Source organism: Pelobates fuscus, chromosome 8 (assembly GCF_036172605.1).
Source record: "Pelobates fuscus isolate aPelFus1 chromosome 8, aPelFus1.pri, whole genome shotgun sequence".
Taxonomy (NCBI): Eukaryota; Metazoa; Chordata; class Amphibia; order Anura; family Pelobatidae; genus Pelobates; species Pelobates fuscus.
In genome coordinates this window covers 102,769,718-102,793,576 of record NC_086324.1, presented here as the reverse complement: position 1 = coordinate 102,793,576, position 23,859 = coordinate 102,769,718, and the positions used below count along the sequence as shown (strand labels likewise).

The 23,859-nt window shown below is 42.1% G+C and overlaps 1 protein-coding gene across 3 annotated transcripts in view; it reads left to right on the top strand.

Annotated features, from left to right (window-relative positions):
• PGAP1 (post-GPI attachment to proteins inositol deacylase 1) overlaps positions 1-23,859 on the top strand; it is a 492,260-nt gene that overhangs the window by 382,787 nt on the left and 85,614 nt on the right. For all 3 annotated transcript variants that reach the window (XM_063430206.1, XM_063430207.1, XM_063430208.1), the window contains 2 exons: positions 3,233-3,271; positions 11,604-11,697. In XM_063430206.1, the coding sequence (XP_063286276.1) occupies positions 3,233-3,271; positions 11,604-11,697 (133 nt within the window). The remainder of the gene's footprint in view (positions 1-3,232; positions 3,272-11,603; positions 11,698-23,859) is intronic.

Here is a 23,859-nt window from a genome sequence, read left to right as displayed (position 1 = left end):
TCTTCTTTGTGTATGTGGTTGTGTGTCAGCTCAGTGTAGTATGTATATGTGTGATGGTGTGTCAGTTCAGTGTAGTATGTGTGTGTGGTGGTGTGTCAGCTCAGTGTAGTGTGTGTGTATGTGTGTGGGGTGGTGTGTCAGCTCAGTGTAGTGTGTGTGGTGGTGTCAGCTCAGTGTAGTGTGTGTGTGGTGGTGTCAGCTCAGTGTAGTGTGTGTGTGGTGGTGTCAGCTCAGTGTAGTGTGTGTGGTGGTGTCAGCTCAGTGTAGTGTGTGTGTGTGGTGATGTGTCAGCTTAGTGTAGTGTGTGTGTTTGTGGTGGTGTGTCAGCTCATTGTAGTATGTGTGTGTGTGGGGGGGGGGTGCATCTAATGAATGTGTGCGTGCCAGGGGGTGGTTCTGGCTGTATGTAATGTGTATTAGTTGTGTTTGCTGGCTGTATGGAATGCGTGCATGGGATATGTGAGCTGGCTGTATGGAAGGTGTGTCGTATATGTGTGTGCTGGATATATGGAATGCGTGCAGGGGATGTTTGTGCTGGCTGTATGGAATGCGTGAATGGGATGTGTGTGCTCGATATATGGAATGTGTGCATGCTGAATGTATATAATGCGTGCGGGTACTGCCTGTTTGTAGTGCTTGTGGCGTGTGTGCTGGCTGTATGTAGTGTGTGGTGTGTGTGTGCAGGCTGTATGTGGTGTGTGCTGGCTGTATGTAATGTCCATGTCCCATATGAACATCTGCCCTCCCTCCCATGTTCCTTATCAGCCACTGCCCTCAATGTCTTGTCCAATTACAAACTTTGCCTTATCCATTAATGGCCCATGCCTTTTCACTCATCTTATTTCAACTCCTGTCTTACCTGCCATGTCTAAAATATTTTTTAGTCTCCCACCAACGAAATTACGTCGCCTGTTAAATTTCAAATCACCTCCATCCTCCCTGCTCAGTCACAGCCATGCCATCCTACAGCTACAGCCCAATTCACTCTTTGTTCTTTTGCCATCTGCCATGCCCTTTACCACCCTTTGCAGACTTGCGTTATATCATGCCTTATCCACACAGTTTATAGAAGTCACATGCAACTCTACGGGGGATGTTTTGGGGCATTAGGCTAATAGTTGCATGCCCATTTTCCAGTTGCTTTGTGAAAACGGGATAAAATTGTGGAGGGGGTGGAGACCTACAGATGCTGCTTCCTAAATCAGCTGTCTCCCCCCTCAGCCTTGTCAACACCCCCTCTCTGGTTTGCTGCGGTGGCAAAAATAATACACAGATATGACAGTGGACTGGCTACTGCCTGCTATAGTTTGCCACCTTGCTGCTTCTCCGTGGCTCAGGGAAAGGCCAGAAAAATAATGCCTGCCCATTAGGTATTACTATGAATGTGGTTTAGTGTGTGATTGTGTTGTGTTGTGTGCAGCAAGTAATGAATGAATAATTCTGTGTGTCTAAATAAATATTTGTAGATTACTAGGTATATTTGTGTCTAATCATGAATGTTAAGGACTGCAAAACTGTCTTGTCAAGCCCCTGATGTTGCATTCTTGGGGTTATTAATCATTTGTTGCTGGTGACGTATAATATACGTTCCATTTCAAGTCAAATATCATCTCTTGATGTGACGTGGTAGAATTGGTTTTGAGACACTTGGCAATATTTAACCCCTTAAGGACCAAACTTCTGGAATAAAAGGGAATCATGACATGTCACACATGTCATGTGTCCTTAAGGGGTTAAAGGGCCACTATAGTCACCTACAGCTTAATGTACTTGTTATGATGAGTATAATCATCGCCTCAGGCATTTAATGCAAACACTGCCTTTTCATAGAAAAAGCAGTGTTTACATTGCCCCCTAGGGACACCTCCAGTGGCCACTCCTCAGAAGGCCACTGGAGGTGCTTCCTTGGGCAGTGCTGCACAGTAGGCAGCACTGCCGTTCAGCATCTCCAAGCTCTGCATGGAGACAATGAATTTTCCTCATAGAGATGCATTGTTTCAATGCATCTCTATAAGGAGGTGCTGATTGGACAAAACTGTGTTTAGCCACGCCCCCATCCCGCCTCCTTGCCAACTTCAGCCAATCCAATGATTTTCCTATGGTAAAGAATTGGATTGGCTAAAAATCAGAAATTCTGATGTCACCAAGGAGGCGGATTGGGGAGGGGCCAAAATAAGTTTAGTTTTAACATTTTCTCTGGGGGGGGCAAGCCACCTAAATGGTGTATTAAACACCATAGGTTCAGGAATACATGTTTGTGTTCCTGACCCTATAGTGTTCCATTAAAAATGTTTCTAATTAGAGGGACACTATTTACCGAAACAACTTAAGCTTAATGAAACAGTTTTGGTGTATATATCATGCCCCTGCAGTCTCACTGCTCAATACTCTACTATTTAGGAGTTAAATCATTTTATCAGTTTATACAGCTCTAGTCACACTTCCATACATGTGACTTACACAACCTTCTTAAACACTTCCTGTAAAGTGTCATCTAGTGTTTACTCTTCTGTTAATGAAAAGTCGGTTTAATTTAGAATTTCTTACCGCCTGCTCTTTTAATAGCTTGCTAAACCCTGCAGGAGCTCTGTAAATTAAACTGTAAATTAAATGTAAGTTTAATTTACAGAGCAGGAGATACAAACCTTTAAAGTAAGTTAACATCTGATTGAAAATTAAACAATTTTAAGTGTCAGCATAAACAAAAACAAGTGTTAACTCTTAAATGGAAATGAATTGAGCAGTAAAACTTCAGAGGCATTATCTATACACAAAAACTGCCATATTAAACTAAAGTTGTTTTGGTGACTATATTATCCCTTTTAAGACTTTCACCGTTAGGCAAACTGGACCTTTCTTTCTACTTCTAATAATCAAATTGTTACTAACTTTTTATTGTATTTTTATTAAAGTTTACTAAAGTTTTTATTATAATTTTTTTTATTATTGTGAGTATTTAGACAACTGAGGGCAGTTCATAATCCCATTTATGCAGAAATATCTCGTTTACCATAATGGGATTTCAATGTCCCCTCTTACAGTTAGCACTATGTAGCCTAGAAACATTCTAAAAATGCTAGTATACACATATTCAACTGTATCAGAGAATGTGAATAAATTTCAGCAGTATTAAGTAATAATAGTCTGCCAAGTGATCTCATCCAACCCTTATCTACATGGAAACCAAGTAGTTTTTTTTGTATTTTTTTTAATTATTGTATGTATTTTTTAGGTAACAATTTATACTTCATTTTTGCAAATACTCGGTCAGGTGAGTGATTGTTCTTTTTTTATTCTTTACTTGCATTTGATTATGAATTTCTTGGATACTTTGTACTTTGGGGTTTGTGACAGAGCACAAGTAACTACGGTATATTTCTGCATTGCTTAATTACTAATTAAACCTAAAACATGATCTTAAATGTACTAGATTTGATCTGCCAATTTAAAGTAACAATTTTCACAACCAATCCCTTTAATTTTATAGGCTAAATGCTAAAGGATGCATCTGTGTGTTTGTCAGTCGAATGAGAATAGTAGAAAAATGAACTTTTTGTTACTAGGCTACTTGTTATACAAACAATGACACTTGCATTGTAATAATATACGTAGGTTTAGCATTTTCCTCTGAAATAGGTTGAAAAACATAGAATATTAAATTGATTATATTTTGTAAATATAACTAAAAGGGGAGGAGAATACCATTTGTAGTACTCTAAAAGAATATGGTGTATACTTACAGAGGAGTTAAGTGCTATAAGTTGAGGGGATCAGATCCTTACATTCCATAGGCAGGGCACCGAACAATATGATTGTAATCTTGTTTGAGCAGGGATATCTTCACCTCTTCCCCTTTCAATAATTGTAAGACAATGCAGAATATGTTGGTAGTATTTACACATAGTTACATAGTTATTCTCCTGTATCATGGCTACTGTCGTGCACATGGACCGCACGTGGACCTTAGTTTGCATATAGTTACTTAGGCTGAAAAGAGACATGTGTCCATCAAGTTCAGCCTTCCTCACTTTTGTTTTTTGCTGTTGATCCAAAAGAAGACAAAAAAACAAAAAACAAAAACAATTTGAAGGACTTTCAATTGTGCAACAGACTAAGGGAAAAAATCCCTCTTGACCCCAGAATGGCAGTCAGATTTATCCATGGATCAAGAGGCTATTACCCTACAGTTGAAACATTGTATAATTGAATATTATGTTTTTGCAAGTATTAATCTAGTTGATGTTTAAACATCTGTATGGACTCTGACAAAAAACACTTCTTTAGGGAGAGAATTCCACATCCTTATTGTTCGTATGGTAAAAAAAAAAAAACATTTCCTTTACCTTAGACTAAATCTTCTTTCTTCCAGTTTAAATGCATGACCTTGTGTCCTATGTATAGTCCTGTTTGTGAATAGATGTCCACACAATGGTGTGTATTGGCCCCGGATATATTTGTATAATGTTATCATATTCCCTCTGAGGCAATATTTTTATAAGCTGAAGAGGTTTAAATTTGTTAAAATTTCTTCATAGCTAAAATGTTCCATTCCTTTCATTCATATTTTAGCCCGCCTCTGCACTTTTTGTAGTGCCATAATATCCTTCTTTAGAACAAGTAACCAAATTTCACAGCATATTCAAGATGTGGTCTTACCAGTGATTTCTAAAGAGGCAAAATGATATTATTCTCCCGAGATCTAATGCCTTTTTCATGCATGACAATATCTTACTGGCCTTCGCCACGGCTGATTGACATTGCACATTGTTGCATAGTTTGTTGTCTACAACAATTCCTAAATCCTTCTCGTGTGCTGTTATCAATATTTCACTTCTATTAAGGGTATAGGTTGCTTGTACATTCTTTAAACTGACGTGCATAACTTTGCTTTTTTCTACATCAAAATTAATCTGCCATTTGAGTGCCCAGTCCCCAAGTCTATCTAAATCCCTCTGCCGCAAAGTAACATCTTGCTCACATTGTATTTACAGAGTTTTGTGTCATCTGCAGACACTGAAACGTTACTTCCAATGCTTTTTTCAACATATTTATAAATGATCTTGAAAAAAACATTGGAAGTCACGTAGAAGGGATCCCAGAAGAGACCTCTGAGGAACACCACTTGCCACCTCTGTCCAGCTTGTAAATTTACCATTAATTACACCTCTCTGCACTCTATTTTTAAGCCAATGTTCTACCCAAGAACAAGAATTTTCATCTATACTGATTTCTTTGAGCTTGAACACTAATAGATTGTGTGGAAATGTATCAAACACCTTGGCAAAATCCAAATAGAGCACATCCACTGCAACACCCTAATCTATACTTCTACTTACTTCTTTGTGGAATGCAATCAAGTTAGTTTGACATTACCTGTGCTCCATAAACCATGCAGATTATTTGCTGATAACCATGTTCTTCTCAATGAATTCTTGAATATTCTCCCTTAAAAACATTTCAAATACTTTCCCAGCCACAGAAGGTAAGCTCACGGGTCTATAATTTCCAGGCAAGTATTTTGAACCATTTTTGAATAGAGGAACCACAACTGCCTTCCTCCAATCCTCTGTGTAATCCGACTGGGTACCTCCATTGATGGATGCTCCTAGTGCTTCCCGAGGGGAAAGGATTCACACAGGGCACAGGCTTCACAATATACACAGATTTCAAATATATAAATATGTACCGTATATACTCGAGTTTTTTGGGCTGAAAAACCCCAACTCGGCTTATACTCGAGTCAAGGTCTGTATTATGGCAATTTGCATTGCCATAATACAGACTGGGGGAGAGGGGGGCTGGCAGAGCTGTACTTACCCGTCCTGCAGCTCCTGTCAGCTCTCTCCTCCTCCGCGCCGTCCGTTCAGCACCTCGGTCAGCTCCCAGTGTAAGTACTGGAAGCTGACAGAGGGAGCTTCACGGACGGCGCCGAGGAGGAGAGAGCTGACAGGAGCTGCAGGACAGGTAAGTTACAGCTCTGCCAGCCCCCCTCTCCCCCTCACTGGACCACCAGGGAAGGAGAGCCCCCCTCCCTGCCCTATATCAAGCAGGGAGGGGGGACGAAAAAAAATATATACAAATAAAATAAGAAATAATAATAATTTAAAAAAGGAGTATAAGGACCACTATGGGAGGGGGGGGGGGTATAAGGACCACTATGGGAGGGAGGGGGGTATAAGGACCGCTATGGGAGGGAGGGGGGGGCATAAGGACCACTATGGGAGGGAGGGGGGGCATAAGGACCACTATGGGAGGGAGGGGGAGGGATAAGGACCACTATGGGAGGGAGGGGGGTATAAGGACCACTATGGGAGGGAGGGGGGGATAAGGACCACTATGGGAGGGAGGGGGGATAAGGACCACTATGGGAGGGAGGGGGGGGGATAAGGACCACTATGGGAGGGAGGGGGGGATAAGGACCACTATGGGAGGGAGGGGGGGGATAAGGACCACTATGGGAGGGAGGGGGGTATAAGGACCACTATGGGAGGGAGGGGGGGATAAGGACCACTATGGGAGGGAGGGGGGGGGATAAGGACCACTATGGGAGGGAGGGGGGGGGATAAGGACCACTATTGGAGGGAGGGGGGTATAAGGACCACTATGGGAGGGAGGGGGGTATAAGGACCGCTATGGGAGGGAGGGGGGTATAAGGACCACTATGGGAGGGAGGGGGTATAAGGACCACTATGGGAGGGAGGGGGGGATAAGGACCACTATGGGAGGGAGGGGGGGGGATAAGGACCACTATGGGAGGGAGGGGGGGATAAGGACCACTATGGGAGGGAGGGGGGGATAAGGACCACTATGGGAGGGAGGGGGGTATAAGGACCACTATGGGAGGGAGGGGGGGATAAGGACCACTATGGGAGGGAGGGGGGGGATAAGGACCACTATGGGAGGGAGGGGGGGCATAAGGACCACTATGGGAGGGAGGGGGGTATAAGGACCACTATGGGAGGGAGGGGGGTATAAGGACCACTATGGGAGGGAGGGGGGGGGATAAGGACCACTATGGGAGGGAGGGGGGGATAAGGACCACTATGGGAGGGAGGGGGGGGATAAGGACCACTATGGGAGGGAGGGGGGTATAAGGACCACTATGGGAGGGAGGGGGGGTATAAGGACCACTATTGGAGGGAGGGGGGGGATAAGGACCACTATTGGAGGGAGGGGGGTATAAGGACCACTATGGGAGGGGGTGGGATAAGGACCACTATGGGAGGGAGGGGAGGTATAAGGACCACTATGGGAGGGAGGGGGGGGTATATGGACCACTATGGGGGGGATAAGGAACACTATGGGAGGGAGAAGGGGGATAAGGACCACTATGAGAGGATGGGGGTGGGATAAGGACCACTAGGGGAGGGGAGGGTAAGGACCACTAGGGGAGAGGTGAGTCAGGACCACTGGGGGGGGGTGAAGGAACACGGGGGTGCGGAGGTAAGGACCACTGAGGGAGGAGGAGGGGAAGTCAGGACATATGGGGGGGGGAGGGGGCGGCAAAAAATTTTTTGCCTACGGCGGCAAATATCCTTGCACCGGCCCTGCACACACTGCATTCACACACTGCATTCATGCACACACACACTGCATTCATGCACACACACGCTGCACTCATACACACGCTGCACTCATACACACACGCTGCACTCATACACACACACATACGCACACACTGCATTCATTATACACACACTGTAAATAAATATTCAATTAATATATTTTTTTTTTAGGATCTAATTTTATTTAGAAATTTACCAGTAGCTGCTGCATTTCCCACCCTAGTCTTATACTCGAGTCAATAAGTTTTCCCAGTTTTTTGGGATAAAATTAGGGGCCTCGGCTTATATTCGGGTCGGCTTATACTCGAGTATATACGGTATATATATATTTAAATTCTATAATATTTTGACATAATTAAAGGACCACTATAGTGCCAGGAAAACATACTCATATAGTGCCCTTAGGGTGCCCCTACCCTTAGGGTCCCACTCCCGCCGGGCTGGATGGAGAGGAAGGGGTTAAACACTTACCTTTCTCCAGCGCCCTGCTCCCTCGGTGCTGGAGACTCTCCGCCTCCTTTCCCCGTCATCGGCTGAATGCGCATGCGCGGCAAGAGCCGTGCGCGCATTCAGCCAGTCTCATAGGAAAGCTTTCTCAATGCTTTCCTATGGACGTTGGCGTCTTCTCACTGTGAAAATCACAGTGAGAAGCGCAGAAGCACCTCTAGTGGCTGTCAATGAGACAGCCACTAGAGGCTAGATTAACCCATTTGTAAACATAGCAGTTTCTCTGAAACTGCTATGTTTACAGCAGAAAGGGTTAATCCTAGGTGGACCTGGCACCCAGACCACTTCATTAAGCTGAAGTGGTCTGGGTGCCTATAGTGGTCCTTTAAGTAATTTTATAGATTGCAATTTGGGGGACCTGCCTGATAACCCAGGCAGAAAGTCCAGAGAATTTAATTTGCTAGCACTATATTTAACCCTGTTACTTTCCAAGACACCCTAAACCCTGTACATGGGGGGTACTGTTATACCCAGGAGATATCACTAAACACAAATATTAGTGTTTCAAAAAAGTAAAACATATCACAGCAATGATATTGTCAGTGAAAGTTACGTTTTTTGCATTTTTCACACACAAACGGCACTTTCACTGATGATATTGTTGTGATACGTTTTACTGTTTTGAAACACTAATATTTGTGTTCAGCGAAGTCTCCTGAGTATAACAGTAGCCCCCATGTACAGGTTTTATAGTGTTTTTGAAAGTTACAGGGTTAAATATAAGGCTTGATTTTCCATTTTTTCACATTGAAATTTGCCAGATTGGTTATGTTGCCTTTGACAGCATATGGTAGCCCAGGATTGAGAATTACACCCATGATGGCATACCATTTGCCAATACAAGGTATTGCAAATGGGGTATGTTCAGTCTTTTTTTAGTAGCCACTTAGTCACAAACACTGGCCAAAGTTAGCGTTCATAATTGTTTTTTTTTTTTTTTTGCATTTTTTACACACAAACAAATATAAATGCTAACTTTGGCCAGTGTTTGTGACTAAGTGACTACTAAAAAAACACTGGACATACTGATTACCTTAGGTGGTCTACTTTAATAAAAAATATGTACATATGAGTTGTGAGATTTATCTGTTTTATAACAGTGTTGTGTTAAAATTTCACTAATAATAAATTTTAAAAATATATATTTTGAGACGAGGGGCGTGGCCGGCTGCCGAGCGATCAAGACGCAAGTGTGTGGAGCTCCGTATCAGCAGACAAAAAAAGTAAGCACTCACCCGACATCCAGCTCCCAAAATCGGCCACACACACGCCCCTCGACCAGAGACACTAATGGGGCGCAAAAATAAGAAAAACCGCCAGCCAGAAACACCCAAATTAGCTGATATCCGGCTATCATTTACAAGGCCTAATCCACAGGCAGCTGCCAAGATGGCGGCCGCAGTTAGTAGTGCAGAGGAAGACTCCCAGGACGACAGGGAAAGTCTTACCTCACATACAGCAGAGTCTGAACTCCCATGTCCTGACACAGAATCAGAGGCAGAATCATCCCCTGTCACGAAAAGAGACATCAGGGATCTCTTACAAGAAATGAGAGAAGTATGGAGGGCAGATATTTTAAACACACAGAAAGAGGTGGGGGACATACAACAAAGGCTAACAGCAATGGAAACTAGAGAAAAGGCAAGAGACCATCAGATGCAGAACTCCCAAGACACAATGCAGACTCTCTCCTCACAAGTCCAGAAACTAACCCGGACTGTCACCACTATGGAAGCTCGACACAGAAGGCGGAACATACGCCTCAGAGGGATTCCAGAAAATGTAGAAGGAGAGGCGTTAATACCCTATATACATCGCCTATTATCTTCAATGGGCCTTAAAGGAGGCGCTGACCCCGCCGCAATACTTTCAGCGTTTCGAATCCGGAAAGCGGCAACGGCACCGGAAAACGCGACCAGAGACACTATAGTGGTCACAAAGGACATGGCAACCCGCACCGCTATCATGTCCCGCTCAAGAGACCTGGGCACTGTGCAAATGGAAGGCAACACGGTGGCCCTATATGGGGATCTACCATTCGCAGCACTTGCGGAACGGAGGCAACTTGCACCAGTTGCCAAACGACTGCGAGGTGCAGGAGTCAGATACCGATGGGGAGCAGACGGGTCCCTGGAGGTACCACGGGGAAACCAGACGCTCATCCTGACTTCTATGGACGACCAAAAGGAGTTTCTCAATCAGCTGCACCTTCCGGAGCCCGGGGGGCCAGACTCCACAGAAGAGGACACCGCAGCGCAAAGTACGCCCAAAAGCAATCTGGGTCCGAAGACAAACATGTATATAGCGAAATCGCCCAAGAGACACTCACAAGCCTCACCACTAAGTGGCGGCACACATACCCTCAGATCCCGTCTAGCTGACCAGCTGTGGCGCAAGTAGCGCGAGATCAGTCACCACCTGAAACCTCACCTGAGCGTCACCTACTCTTCAATACACCTCTTACAGCCCCAACAGACGACTTGTTATTGTAACCGGACATTAAATGTAGATATAGTCAGGTTGATATATGTTACACTACAGCATAGCGAACTCTGAGACATCATTATAATACTGTGCTACCTATTTCTAATTATTGTTATAATCTTATGTTACCTAATTCTTGATACTACTCTCATATTATGATAAAGTTATATTATGAATATCCAATTCTAATAAAAACATAAATTGAAAAAAAAATATATATATATTTTGAAACAGTAATATCCTACTTGTACGTATAGCCCTATAACTTTCCCCAAAAAAGCTAAGAACATGTTAACATTGGGTATTTCTAAACTCAGGACAAAATTTTGAAACTATTTAGTGCGGTTGTGTAACAGATTTTGGGGGTCAATGCTAGAAAAGGTGTTTTGTTTTGTTTTTTTACATATTTTCATCATATTTTATAAAAAAAAAAAATTATAGTAAATTATATGATATGATGCAAATAATGGTATTTTTAGAAAGACCATTTAGTGGAACTAGGACTTCCCCATAGGAAAGTGTTGATTAAATGCTTTCCTATGGGATTTTAGCTGACGCTGGATGTCCTCATGCAAAGCGTGAGGACATCCAATGTCATTTAGCAGATCAAAAATATGCTAAGAACCTGGAAGCGCCTCTAGTGGCTGCCTGGTAGACAGCCACTAGAATGGAGTTAACCCATAAAGGTAATTATTACAGTTTATCAATAACTGCAATAATTACAATTGGAGGCTTAAGGGGGACAGAGGCATTGCACCCAGAACACTTCAATGAGATGAAGTGCTCTGGGTGCCTATAGTGTCCCTTTAATACTATAGTGACAGATAATTGAGCAGTGAGACTGGAGGGGCATGATCTATACACCCAAACTGCTTCATAAAATTACAGTTGTTTTGATGCCTTGAGCATCCCTATAATGATTTTTGGATTTATGGTCACATTTGTTTTCACTAACAATCTACTCATTGTTTCTTGCTGTATTGACATATTTCTAAATCCAGTCATTAAAAGTTTTCTATTAATTCCAAGATTATAATTTTTTTCCAGATAATACGATTCTATGGCCCTTCACTACCTGTATATATACTGTCTAATTTACTTCTGGCATACGGTGGACAGTTACATTCTCTTCTTAGCAACGGTGAGTATAAACTTCTTAATAAGTGTAAATGTATCATACCTCTCTTCCACTAACCATTGGTTAGCAGGAATTAAGCCAAGCAAATCTGCTACTCTTCCCCACACCCCCCCCCCCCCAACAAAACAATTATAACTAGGTATAAGTCTTTAACACTCACAAAGGTAAAGCCAGTTTATTCAGTTAGTTCTAGTGTATGACACAGTAGGATTATGGGTAATCTTGCTCCCTCTCCTAGCTTGTAACTTGGTAAGTGGTGGTTCTAAATATAAAACAGCAAATTCACCATATAGCTGCATATGAAGAAAGATCATAGATCACTTCTTTGGGAAACTTTAAAAAAAACTATTGATAACTAAAAATAAGCATAACAATAAAACATAAATAATTCCTCAGTTGGCTGGTAGTTAATCTTTCTGCTTTACGCTTATAAGGCCCTTTTATTGCCACTGCAATCCGTTCTTAATTGGCTCTCTATTTGTGCATTCTGGAATATATATATAAATATGTGTGTTATATATGGATATGTGTATGTGTATATGTGTGTGTGTGTGTGTGTACATGCTTGCCACGACAGCAGTGACAGGCATCAACATGATACAGCATTGATAAACAGTAGTGTGGCAGTTTAGATATTGGCACTTTTTTATGAGAACAGTTAACATGTTACTGATTATATTATGAATTTTGTTGCTCCTCGGGATGCGGGAGTGAACAGGACCGCGGTAGTGGGATTCCAGGTGGTGGTAGTAGGTCGAGCGATATGACCAGGTCCCAGGAAGAACAGGATAGCGTCCATTTCAGAGGTTTCTGTGATTCTGCACCATTGTGCTGGAATAGCAGCGTACACGGCATGTAAGTCCTTTGCATTAGTTGCAGGCATGACTTAAGAGCGTGAGCTGCAAAAGGTAGATGGTGTTGGTGTGAAACTTATAACATAAACCATGTAATATTCTTATTAATATGCCTGCTCCCTACCGAGTTGTGGACCTCTTGGTGGCTAGGTAGTAAGCCCAGGGTAACTTAAGGTGAGGGCTTGTGAGTGTGACAACTGTGGTCCAGGATGGTTATAGGACAGATAAACATTGAGTAACAATTAACAAAATTGGATAACTTACTATGGCATCTCAAGATGGTAAGTGGAGCAGCTCCATCCACTGTTATGTACGTGGGTCAAATAGATTGGGGGTGGGAGGGTGGTCGTAGTCAAGGGAGGCAATTGGGTCTTATCTTGCCCGGTTTCAACCAGTGCGGACGTTCTGCCGTGGGCAGTATAGGGAGAGTGAGCCCTAAGTGTAGTATAACTTTTAAACAGAACTAAGGCAATTTAAGGCTTTATTGTGCTTAGTCGACGGAGCTCCGCAGACATGTGACTGCTCAGATCGTGAGTTGGCTCCGCTCCCCACCTGTAGGGCTTTTAATATAGCAACTGGAGTCTCTCATTCGTAGGCCTCTGTTTGACCTTTTAATATAGTAGCTGGATTAACTTTTTCCTAAGCCTCTGTTGGACTTTTTATTAAAGCCTCTGGATAAAAGTTCAGCCATTTAATATTGCCACAAGGTGGTGTGGTGTGGTGTGGTGTGGGGTGTGATAGCTCAGTGGGCTATTGCTTTATCAAAAAATTCCTTCAACCCTTGCGGGTCACAGGTTCAATTCCCAGTAGGGTTGACTCAGCCTTTAATCCCTTTGAGTACCATTAAATTGGGTAAAAGCAACATCCCCAGTAACCTTACCTGGTTAAACATTTTGTTATACTTTTTCCTAGTGCCTTTTAATACAGCTGCTGGGTTCACTTATTCTAAGTGCTTTTTAATATGCATTTGCCGCTTTATTCACTTTTTCTAGGCCTCTGTGATTTTTATACCTTGTATTTTCTCTGGTGCTATCTGACACTTTATTGCATATGCCCCTTAGTTTGGTTTGAGGTATTCACTAGCTTTATTATCCTATTTCTATGTCTCTGTACTTGGTAATAGGCCATTCGCTGTTCTGTTCCTCTATCTCAGCCTTTCGACCTGTTTTATTATAGGTTCCTAAATTTCCATACTTACTTGGGTGCCCATTGAGGTTTTTTCCTCCGCATTTAATCCCTGTGAATACGCAGGCACTAGTCAAATGGTCGCGCCATGCCGTTTCCACGCATGCATGGAAATCTAATTCGCTTGTGCGTATGTTGAAGTTTCGTTTTGGCTCCCCCTTTTAAGCACAATTTCTTCTTTTAGGTTTCCTCTATTAAGAAAGTAGATTTGTGTGCAGTTTTCATCTTATTTGAATTCTCCTTTTTGGTTTGGGTTAATTTTTTCTTTATTGACGGTATATTACATATTTTTCTGTAGCTATCAATCTCTACTTGTTTTAGCAGTGATTTGCTTTGTTAAGGGCAAAAAGGAATCTTATGCAGTTATGGATTCAGATCCATCTGGTCCTGGAATAAAGGTCACACTTTTAGAGACCTTTGCTCTTAAGGTGTTTCCACCTCCTCTTATCCTCCTTTCAATTATTTTCTGTCAGTAAAAAACAAAAAATTATTAATAGGCACTCTTTTGTTTATTAACGACAGAAAAAAAGTGCCTAAATGGCTCTACAGGAAGAAAATCATCCGGATCATACAGGGGAAGTTGTCCTAAAGCAGGGGTGTCCAAACTTTTTCAAAGAGGGCCAGATTTGATGAAGTGAACATGCGTCAGGGCCAACCATTTTGCCTGACATTCTTTGAACTATTACAATTGAATGCAAATTAACTACTTTATGCAAAGTTTATTGCAAACAACATGCTTTTCATTTCATCTCTTTATTCTGTCTCAGATCTCTTTATTCTGCCTCTTTACTTTGTCCCTTCCCTCTTTATTCTGCCTCTTTACTCTGTCCCTTCCCTCTTTATTCTGTCCCTCTCTCTTCTGTCCCTCTTTATTCTGTCTACGGGAAGAAAATCATCTGAATTATATAAGGGAGGTCGCCCTAAAGAATCCTTTGTGAGGCATGTGATAAGAGAGCCTTGTAAAAATAAAGTCTCTGCACAGACTGTCTGAAAGTAGCAACAGGCCCATTTACCCCTGTGCTGTATATTATGCAATATGAAACAGGAGCTATCTCAAGACATCATAGAAGCTGTTAAAGCTCGAATCCTCTGAACAATTCCCAGAATGAATACTCTAAGGAATCCTTGGCGATGTATACATTCAGAGATATGGAATCATCAGATGAGGATATTCAGCCTATTTCAGTAGTTCCAGAATCCGCTCACATGGACCATTTGATTTCCAGAGTCCGCAGGTCCTTATGCCTGAAAGAATCTTCTACGGTTGAGTCTTCTACCTCTAGCCTTTTTTTTATCAGATGTCAGATGGTGCAGAGCATCTTTTCCAGTTCCTGGTCCCCTTAAGATCCTTAATGGATGAATGGTTCCACAATGAGAGAAGTTTTCAACACAAGGGAGTATCTCAGTCTTCATCCATTGGGATTTCAGAAACTAGTACCTGTGACTCTGCTCCTAAGTGGACAATGCAGTACTTAGACTGGCTAAATGTTTCGCTCTGCCTGTAGTCAATGCGGGATCTCTCTGAGACTCCATGGAGTATATATGGTCTTGATCCTCTCTAAAGCCCATGCGGCAGCTGTCACAGACTTTCATCTTGCTGTAAGTGCTTACCCCAAGGATCTAAGATTGGTATGAATTATTTGGAGGAGCATATCAGAGATAATTTTCCTTTGTCTGACAATTTAAAAGTCATTTAGCTGGAAATATTCTTCAGCTAGAAGCCTACGCAGGAGGCATTATATTCTAGCAAGAAATATGACTTTTTCGGTGTATACTAGCCGGGCTCTTTGGCTTAGTACCTGGTCCGCGGATGCATCCTCCTAAATGAATGGATCAAGAGAACGGTAGAGGGCCGGAAAGCTTGTCTACTTCAAGACCTAAGGTTTAGGAGACCTTTTCGATCCATGGACTCTCATTAACTTCCTTCCTGGACCAAGGTATTTCATACCAGGAAGGGAGTATGGTAGATCTAAACCTTGAGAAGTGGTTATTTTTTTTTTGTAAATTAGATTTGTATTGTTTACATAACAATCATTAATGTGGGACTCGCAGGTCCACCCTTTGTTATTGGAGATATGAGTAACAATTACATACATGTTTTCCCTGTTATGAGCATGCAGGCCCTAGGTACATAATAAAACTCGCAGATCCCCACAGGTTTATTGTGTCGGTGCAGGACAAGGAGAGTGTCTTACTCTCTTCCAGTTCTAGAGCTCCAGTGCTGAATCAGACTTATCCTGGGCATTACGGCTTGTGCCTGTGTGGTGTGTGTGTTCTCCAGCCCTGTCTGGTGTATATCTTCCAGTGTGTCTGGTGCTGTGGCGGGGCCACCCTTCCCCGTTGTTGGGTGACTCCTGGTGTCTGGGTCGTCTCTCCCCTTAACCCATTTTAAGTGTGTGGCATCTGACCATGTAAGGCATGGGGTTGGAGCAGGGGTTGGAGCTTGGTTAAGTAAGACTGATATCATCAACGCATTCAAACTGCTACCAATCCACCCACCCCTTTGGCACTTACATGGTATTAAATGGGAAGGCAGTTACTATTTTTTCTCCCGTTTAACTTTTGGGTCAAAGAGTAGCCCAAAAGTTTTCGATATATTTGCCGAAACTCTTTGCTGGTTATTATTAAACATATCCAGATGCCCCACAGTCATACATTATCTAGATGACTTCTTGATGGTTGAAGAGAACACTTTTCCCCCTAGAAGCCTCAAGGAAGCAATAAGCCTGTTTGACCACTTGGGTGTCCCAGTTTCCCTTAAAAAAATCGAAGGCCTGAATACTATCATTACATTCCTGGGCATCCAACTTGACTCTGCATCCATGCACAAATCACAAACCATATGGTCAGACGCAGCGTCTACCACAGGTTTTGCAGCAATCTATGGGAATGCATGGCTTTGGGGTAGTTGGCCTGTAGAAGTCCTGGATCTGGAAGGCTTTTCCACTACCTCAGCTCTTTTTGAGATCTACCCCATTGTGGCGGCTACAGTGGCATGGGGTAATTTATGATCAGGGTCGGCGATGCGTTGTTACTCAGACAACCAAGCCACGTGCCATATCATCAACAAGGGCTGCTCATCATCTTTAACGATCATGAGATTTCTAAGGAAACTCACTTTGTTTGCCGTATGTCACAGTTTCTTTTTAGTTTGCTTTCATGTACCTGGTGTTTGTAACATCGCTGCTGACAATTTGTCTCGATTTAAATCCCAGCCACTCCATTGTTCCAGCGCCTATTCATGGATTAGACATACTCACGCAACATAGCAGGGAACTGTCCCAATTAGCACTTTCGTCCAATACTTGTAGGACTTATAACAGAGCCTTCACCTTATATAAAAGATTCCTGTTGGAACACAAAATATCTCAACCGTTTGTCATGACATCTATCCTAGGCTTATTTTTGCCATCTTAAACTGAAATTATCTCACACCACCATAAAATTATATCTGACAGGCATTCAATACCACATGCTAACCTTCTGGCCAAACAACCAGAGCTTCATGTCATCATATCAGATGAAGAACATACTCAGAGGTATTCAGAAAACAGTTCCCCCTCGTACATCACAGAGACTACCCATAGACAACCACCTTTTCAAATCTTTATCGAACCTATTCGATTTTAAACCATGCGATTCCAACACCAACACACTAATTAAAACCGCCATGTATACAGCTTTCTACGGGTTTCTAAGGCCAAGAGAGTTTACTACTATCACTACAACTCAGACAACTCATTGTCTTCAATGATCCCACCTACGTAAACACATGGATCACTACCTATTGGCTCTACCACATTCTAAAATGAGTCAACACGCACCACCAGTAGAGATAACATACTATACGGTCCTAGACTCCTACCTTCAAAACCCCAACTCACAACCATCACAGCCATTATTTGTATTACAAGGCTCCGTGCTTAATACCACTACCTTCATGAAATATGTCAGGTCTCTGTTAACCCAGCTAGGCTGCAACCCTTCTAACTACTCGGGTCACTCCTTCCGCATAGGTGCGGCCTCCACAGCCTCCAGGGCCAACGTACCAGTGCACATTATCAAATCACTGGGGCGGTGGAAATCATCTGCTTACACACGGTACATATCCAAACCAGTACAAGAGATACAAAATGCATTTAAGGAAATGTCTGGTTAATTCTATATATTTGTTGACTGTAATAAATCTTTGTATTATTTACTTTTGCCCTCTTTATTTACAGGCCTACCATATTGTCGGTTCCTGCACACCATAACTGACTTGTTCTTTTATACTATCCTACGCTTATACTGGATCTTTACTCCTTATACTGCTATGTGTCCCTAACACAAGTATTAGGGCCAAGATGTCCGCCGTGTGGTTACTTCCTATGGAGGTACCTCTGACTTTCCCAAGATGGCCGCTCGTTCATGCTGTCTCGCGGCTAATCACTGGATATTACCACTTCCGGTTTCGTCCGGCTCCGATCACGTGATTTTGGGAGGCGGGGACGATCTAACTTGTCAATCATTAGTTCATACTGCGATATCGGAACAGTCTCATAGTCCCATATAGGGACGAAGTCCATGTAAAAACCATGTGCGAAATGGGACATAAGGGGAGAAAGAGAACATGAGGGAAAATACAGAATGGTGACAATACACATCAAAAAAGTAGTATAAACTTAACCAGCATAACAAATATAAAATATAAAATCAATATAAAAATATGGGGATTTCAAATTGATAACATGCAGAATATAAGAGCAAAATATTTCTCTAAAACCTTCAATAAAAGGAAAGGGAAAAGATTTACAAAATTGGACCTATTTCCAAATCTATATTTAACCCCCTGGGACATAGGGTTTGGAGTTCAAATATCCAGTTGGATTCTTTTTTTACTCAAATTAAGAGCACTATTACCACCTCTCCAATGCGTTTGTATTTGTTGAATAGCTGTAAATTCTAATTCTCTTGGATTAGAATTATGTCTTTCTAAAAAAAATGGTTTGATACAATGTGATTAATAAAACCAATTTTAATATTTCTGATATGTTCGTATATTCTCGTTTTTAGTGGCCTAGAGGTTTTACCTATATATTGTAAGCCACATGTACACTGTAATAAATAAATTACATTGCTGGACTCACAAGTGATAAAAGAGGTAATATTAAAATTATTTTTAGTTATATTGGACACAAATTTACCTTTCTGTTTTACAGTTACATGGGTATTTTTACAGGCATAGCAGTTACCACAATGATGGAAGCCTTTTTGGGGGGTTTTGACCATTTGGTTAGAAAATTGGTATTCTTCTCTTTTTTTTTTTTACATAATTTGAGGTTAAATTTGCTTAACATTTTTTGCCCCCATAAAAATATATTTAGGCTTAGTGATGTGAGGCAATAGGTACATGGGAATAAGCATCCTGCAAATCTATAGTCATCATCCAATGTACTAGGAATACTACCTTTATGATGAAGAATGTTCAAGAATCCTGTAAACTAGAATGAATTTCCATCCACCAGTTAGAAACAGAATCTTTGTGTCCTGGCTGCTTTTTACATTTCTCAAAACAGCTCCCTCTAGTTGAAGGAAAGCCATTAATTTACAAAGCATCTCTTTTTACCTTTTCTCTTCCTCTGATAGAATAATAACCACTTCTCAAGTTTGAGATCTGCCATACTCTCTTCCTGTGTGAAATACCTTGGTCCAGGAAGGAAGCTGTAACGGATCGACTGGCACCCCGACTGGGTACCTCCGTTAATGGATGCTCCTAGCGTTTCCTGAGGACTCTAAGCACTGCAGCAGACACCACAAACACCGAATCAGAGAAGCGTATAAATCCTCTCAAGCATATGAATGCTGTAGACAGTTGAATAGGAAACCATACGAATAGGTTTACACTCCTAGCAGTCAAACTGGAACAGCATACAATAAATCCTCTCCCAATAATGAGACGACACTTCACTTTGAGGGTTAAGCAGGAACTCGAGATTTATTCACACACTGTCTTATAAAGGATTCTCCCATGCAAGGGAGGGATTTACAATACACCAATCACACAATGGTTACATCCCACAGATTCCCTCCCCTTAGCCTGAGAGGTAATCCAATTATACATACAGTTTAAAACATACAATTTTTAAGTTACAGTGTTTAAAAGTTGGTTGCCTACTTTAACTGAAACATATGCAAAGTCGCGGCTATACTAAAGTATACCTTTTATCTCACCACAAGAGGGCAAAGTCTTGGCCACGACACAGCCTAGCCTCTTTAACTACAAATATGCAAATTTCTAGTTGTACCAAAGTTTGCCACCACTGTTACCTAAAACTGTACAGTCTTAGGCTTGACGAAACCTATCCATGTTGACTAACATTGTGCAAAAATGTTTAAAGCCAAGAAGCGTGCTATCAGCGCCTTAAGCGCACGCATATAATCTCAAAGGCTGGTCACCAGGATAACCGCAACACAATACTGCCAGCACGTATCCAGCCTATTCTATACAGGACATAATCTTACCGTACCTTATGAATACCGGATACCCGGCCTGTTACTTTCATGACACAAGCATGTCATGCATCTCTGATAACAGGCACCCAGCCTGTTTACTACACAACACAAGCTGATCATATACCATTACTAGCACATCCTTAACCTGCCTACTGGAAGATACAATCTTGTAATGCATTAGTGCTAACACATACTCAGCCTGGTAAACACATGACACTAGCATGTACTTCGCTACGGCCTCTCATTTCTATTAACATACTTAACTGACTGCTACAGTCCTATTAAGCCTGTCTTAAGCAAAAATAATAATAGCGTGCAATTACTCCTGCCACAGTCTAACCAGACCGGTTTCAGAGTCTTCTATCCTGGAGATAATTGAAAAGTAATTCAATTATCTCCCAGGACAGAGACAAAACTCCATTATGCACATGGTGAGCACAAAGCATTAAAATACCATAAAATACACAAAGTCACATTTTGTACATAAAACACAGACATGTCACATATCCCCAGATAGCTGGGATCTGAGCGCACAAAACTACCAAGTAGCGCTCAAATCCTATTCACACAGTTCAATTGCCATGGAGCCGAAGTTTTTAACTACACGAATGGGCTCCATGGCATTGTGGTGGAGTCTCAGTAAAAATAAATTTACTAGGACAAAATTGCCACATGGTATGTGCATTTGCATATGTTGATGTACCAGTTAAGTCACTTACACGTAGCTAAGATACAATCAGTAGTGTAAGGAGCATAAGTAGGAATACAGGATATACGAGTATTTCCCCTCCTCCATTGTGCTGGGCAAGCCATGTGGTCAAACAGGATTTTAGTCTCTATTCGGTTGATTAGATAAGAGTATGTGTAGGTTGAACTGATTATGGGAGGAGCTACATGCGTATATAAGGGACCTACACTGTATGATCAGGACTCAGACTTTGCTGTTTTTTGGTGACATTAGTCCCTCTGAGTCCCGGTCGGTGAATCGAATAAAGAATCTCTTCCTTCCTGAAGAAACCTGTGTCCATCTCTCTGTGCTTGGCTTCCGTCAGTTTCTCCGGTATCAGCATAGCTATCTGGGTACACATTCACATAAAGTCGGGTACATAGTCCAAAGGCAAGAGGCGGGCAAGCAGCCCCCTCCAAGGACAAGTGGCGAGGTTGGTTTCGCCACAGAAGCTAATGAGAGACCTTGGATCGAAAGGGTCTCCTGAACCTTAGGTCTTGAAGTAGACCAGCTTTCCTACCCTCTATCATTCTCTTCGTCCATTCATTTAGGAGGATGCATCCATGGACCAGGTACTAAGCCAAAGAGCCTGGCTAGTAGACACAGAGAAAGCCATATTTCTTGCTAGAATATAATGCAATCTACGTAGACTTCTTAGCTGAAGACTATTTCCAGCTTAATGACTTTTAAATTGTAAATTGTCAACAGATAAAGCAAAATTATCTCTGATATACTCCTCCAAATTATTCACACCAATCTTAGATCCTTAGAGATTGAGGAAAGAGCTTACAACATGATGAAAGCATGTGCCAGCTGCCACATGGGCTCTAGAGAGGATCAAGACCATAAATACTCCATGGAGTCTCAGAGAGATCCCGCATTGTTTACAGACAGAGTGGAACATTTAGCCAGTCTAAGTACTGCATTGTCCACTTAGGAGCAGAGTCCCAGGTACTAGTGTCTGAAATCCCAATGGATGAAGACTGAGATATACTCCCTTGTGTTAAAAACATCTCTCAGTGTAGAACCATTCCTCCATTAAGGATCTTAAGGAAACCAGGAACTGGAAAATATGCTCTGTACCATCTGACATCCAAAAAGAAAGGCTAGAGGTATAAGGCTCAACCATAGAAGATTTTTTCAGGCATAAGGACCTGCGGACTCTGGAAATCAAATGGTCCACATGAGCGGATTCTGGAACTACTGAAATAGGCTGAATATTCTCACTGATGATTCCATATCTCAACCTGTTTTGTCTCTTACAGAAAAAAAAATTTGCACTTAATTCCCTCTGTTTCTGTGTGTCAAACTTGTAACTGGTCTGGTTACAAATACGTGTCTGTTAGTCCACCTATTGTACAGTGCTACAGAACTTGTTGGCACTTTATAAATAATAACTCTAAATGTATACATCGCCAAGGATTCCTCAGAGTATTCATTCAGATGATCCTGGCTTTAACAACTTTTATGACGTCTTGAGATACCTCCTGTTTTATATTGCATAATGTATGGCACAGGGGTAGATGGACCTGTAGCCACTTTCAGACAGTCTGTGCAGAGACTTTACTTTTACAAGGCTCTCTTATCATATGCCTCACAAAGGATCCTTTAGGGCAGTCATGCCCAAAGTCCAGCCCATGTTCCGGTTTAATACGGCCCCACAGTTAATTTGGTAAATCTATCTGTTGTGGCCCCCCGTGAATCCCGATCGCCGCTCAGGACACCTGGGATCTCTGGATCTTTGAACGCTGCGGTCCTGAGCGGAACTCTGGGTTCACTGGGGGAGATCGCGAGAATGCAGACAGACGTACAGTGACCTCAGTCTGGGTCATCACAGGATTTGTGGGATTTGGTGTTTGCGATCGCGGGATTTGGTTCCTTCTCCCAGCTGGGACAGAAAGAGAAAATAGAGAGAATAGACAGAGTAAAGAGGGAAGGGACAGAGTAAAGAGGGAAGGGACAGAATAAAGAGATCTGAGACAGACTAAAGAGATGAAATGAAAAGCATGCCGTTTGCAATAAACGTTGCATAAAGTAGTTAATTTGCATTCAATTGTAATGGTTCAAAGAATGTCAGGTAAAATGGTTGGCCCTCACGGCTGTTCACCTCATCAAATCTGGCCCTCTTTGAAAAAGTTTGGACACCCCTGCTTTAGGGCAACTTCCCCTGTATAATCCGGATGATATTCTTCCTGTAGAGCGATCATCATAGGGAATTCCAATTATTAATAGGCACTCTTTTGTGTATTAACGACAGAAAAACTAAAAATGGCTTACCCGTGTCTCTGATAGTGTGACCTTTTTTCCAGGAGCAGAGGGACCTGAATCCATAACTGCATAATATTCCTTTTTATCCTTAACAAAGCAAATCTCTGCTAAAACAAGTATAGATTGAAAAATACAGAAAACTATGTATTATACATTCAATAAAGAAAAAGGGATCCAAAACCAAAAAGGAGAATTCAAATAAGATGAAAACTGCACTCAAATCCACTTACAGTATATACTCAAGTATAAGACGAGTTTTTTGGCACATATATTTGTGCTCAAAAAGCCCCCTCGTCTTATACTCGAGTCTAGGTCTGTATTATGGCAACTTACATTGCCATAATACAGACCATGACATGTTGGGGGCCGGAGAAGCTGTTACTTACCTTTACAGCAGCTCCGGTCAGCTCCCAGCACGTCCGCACGGCTCCTCTTTTAAGCTCCCAGTGTAAATCTTGCAAGACACGCGGGCTGCGGGATTTACACTGGGAGCAGACCGCGAGACTGGCAGTAAGTACCGGCCCTCCCCCTGGACAGCCCCCCCTCCACCTGGATAGCACCCCATCCACCTGGACAGCCCCCCCTCCCTGGCCAAGTATGAAGTAGAGAGGGGGGGGACAAAAAAAAAACGATTAA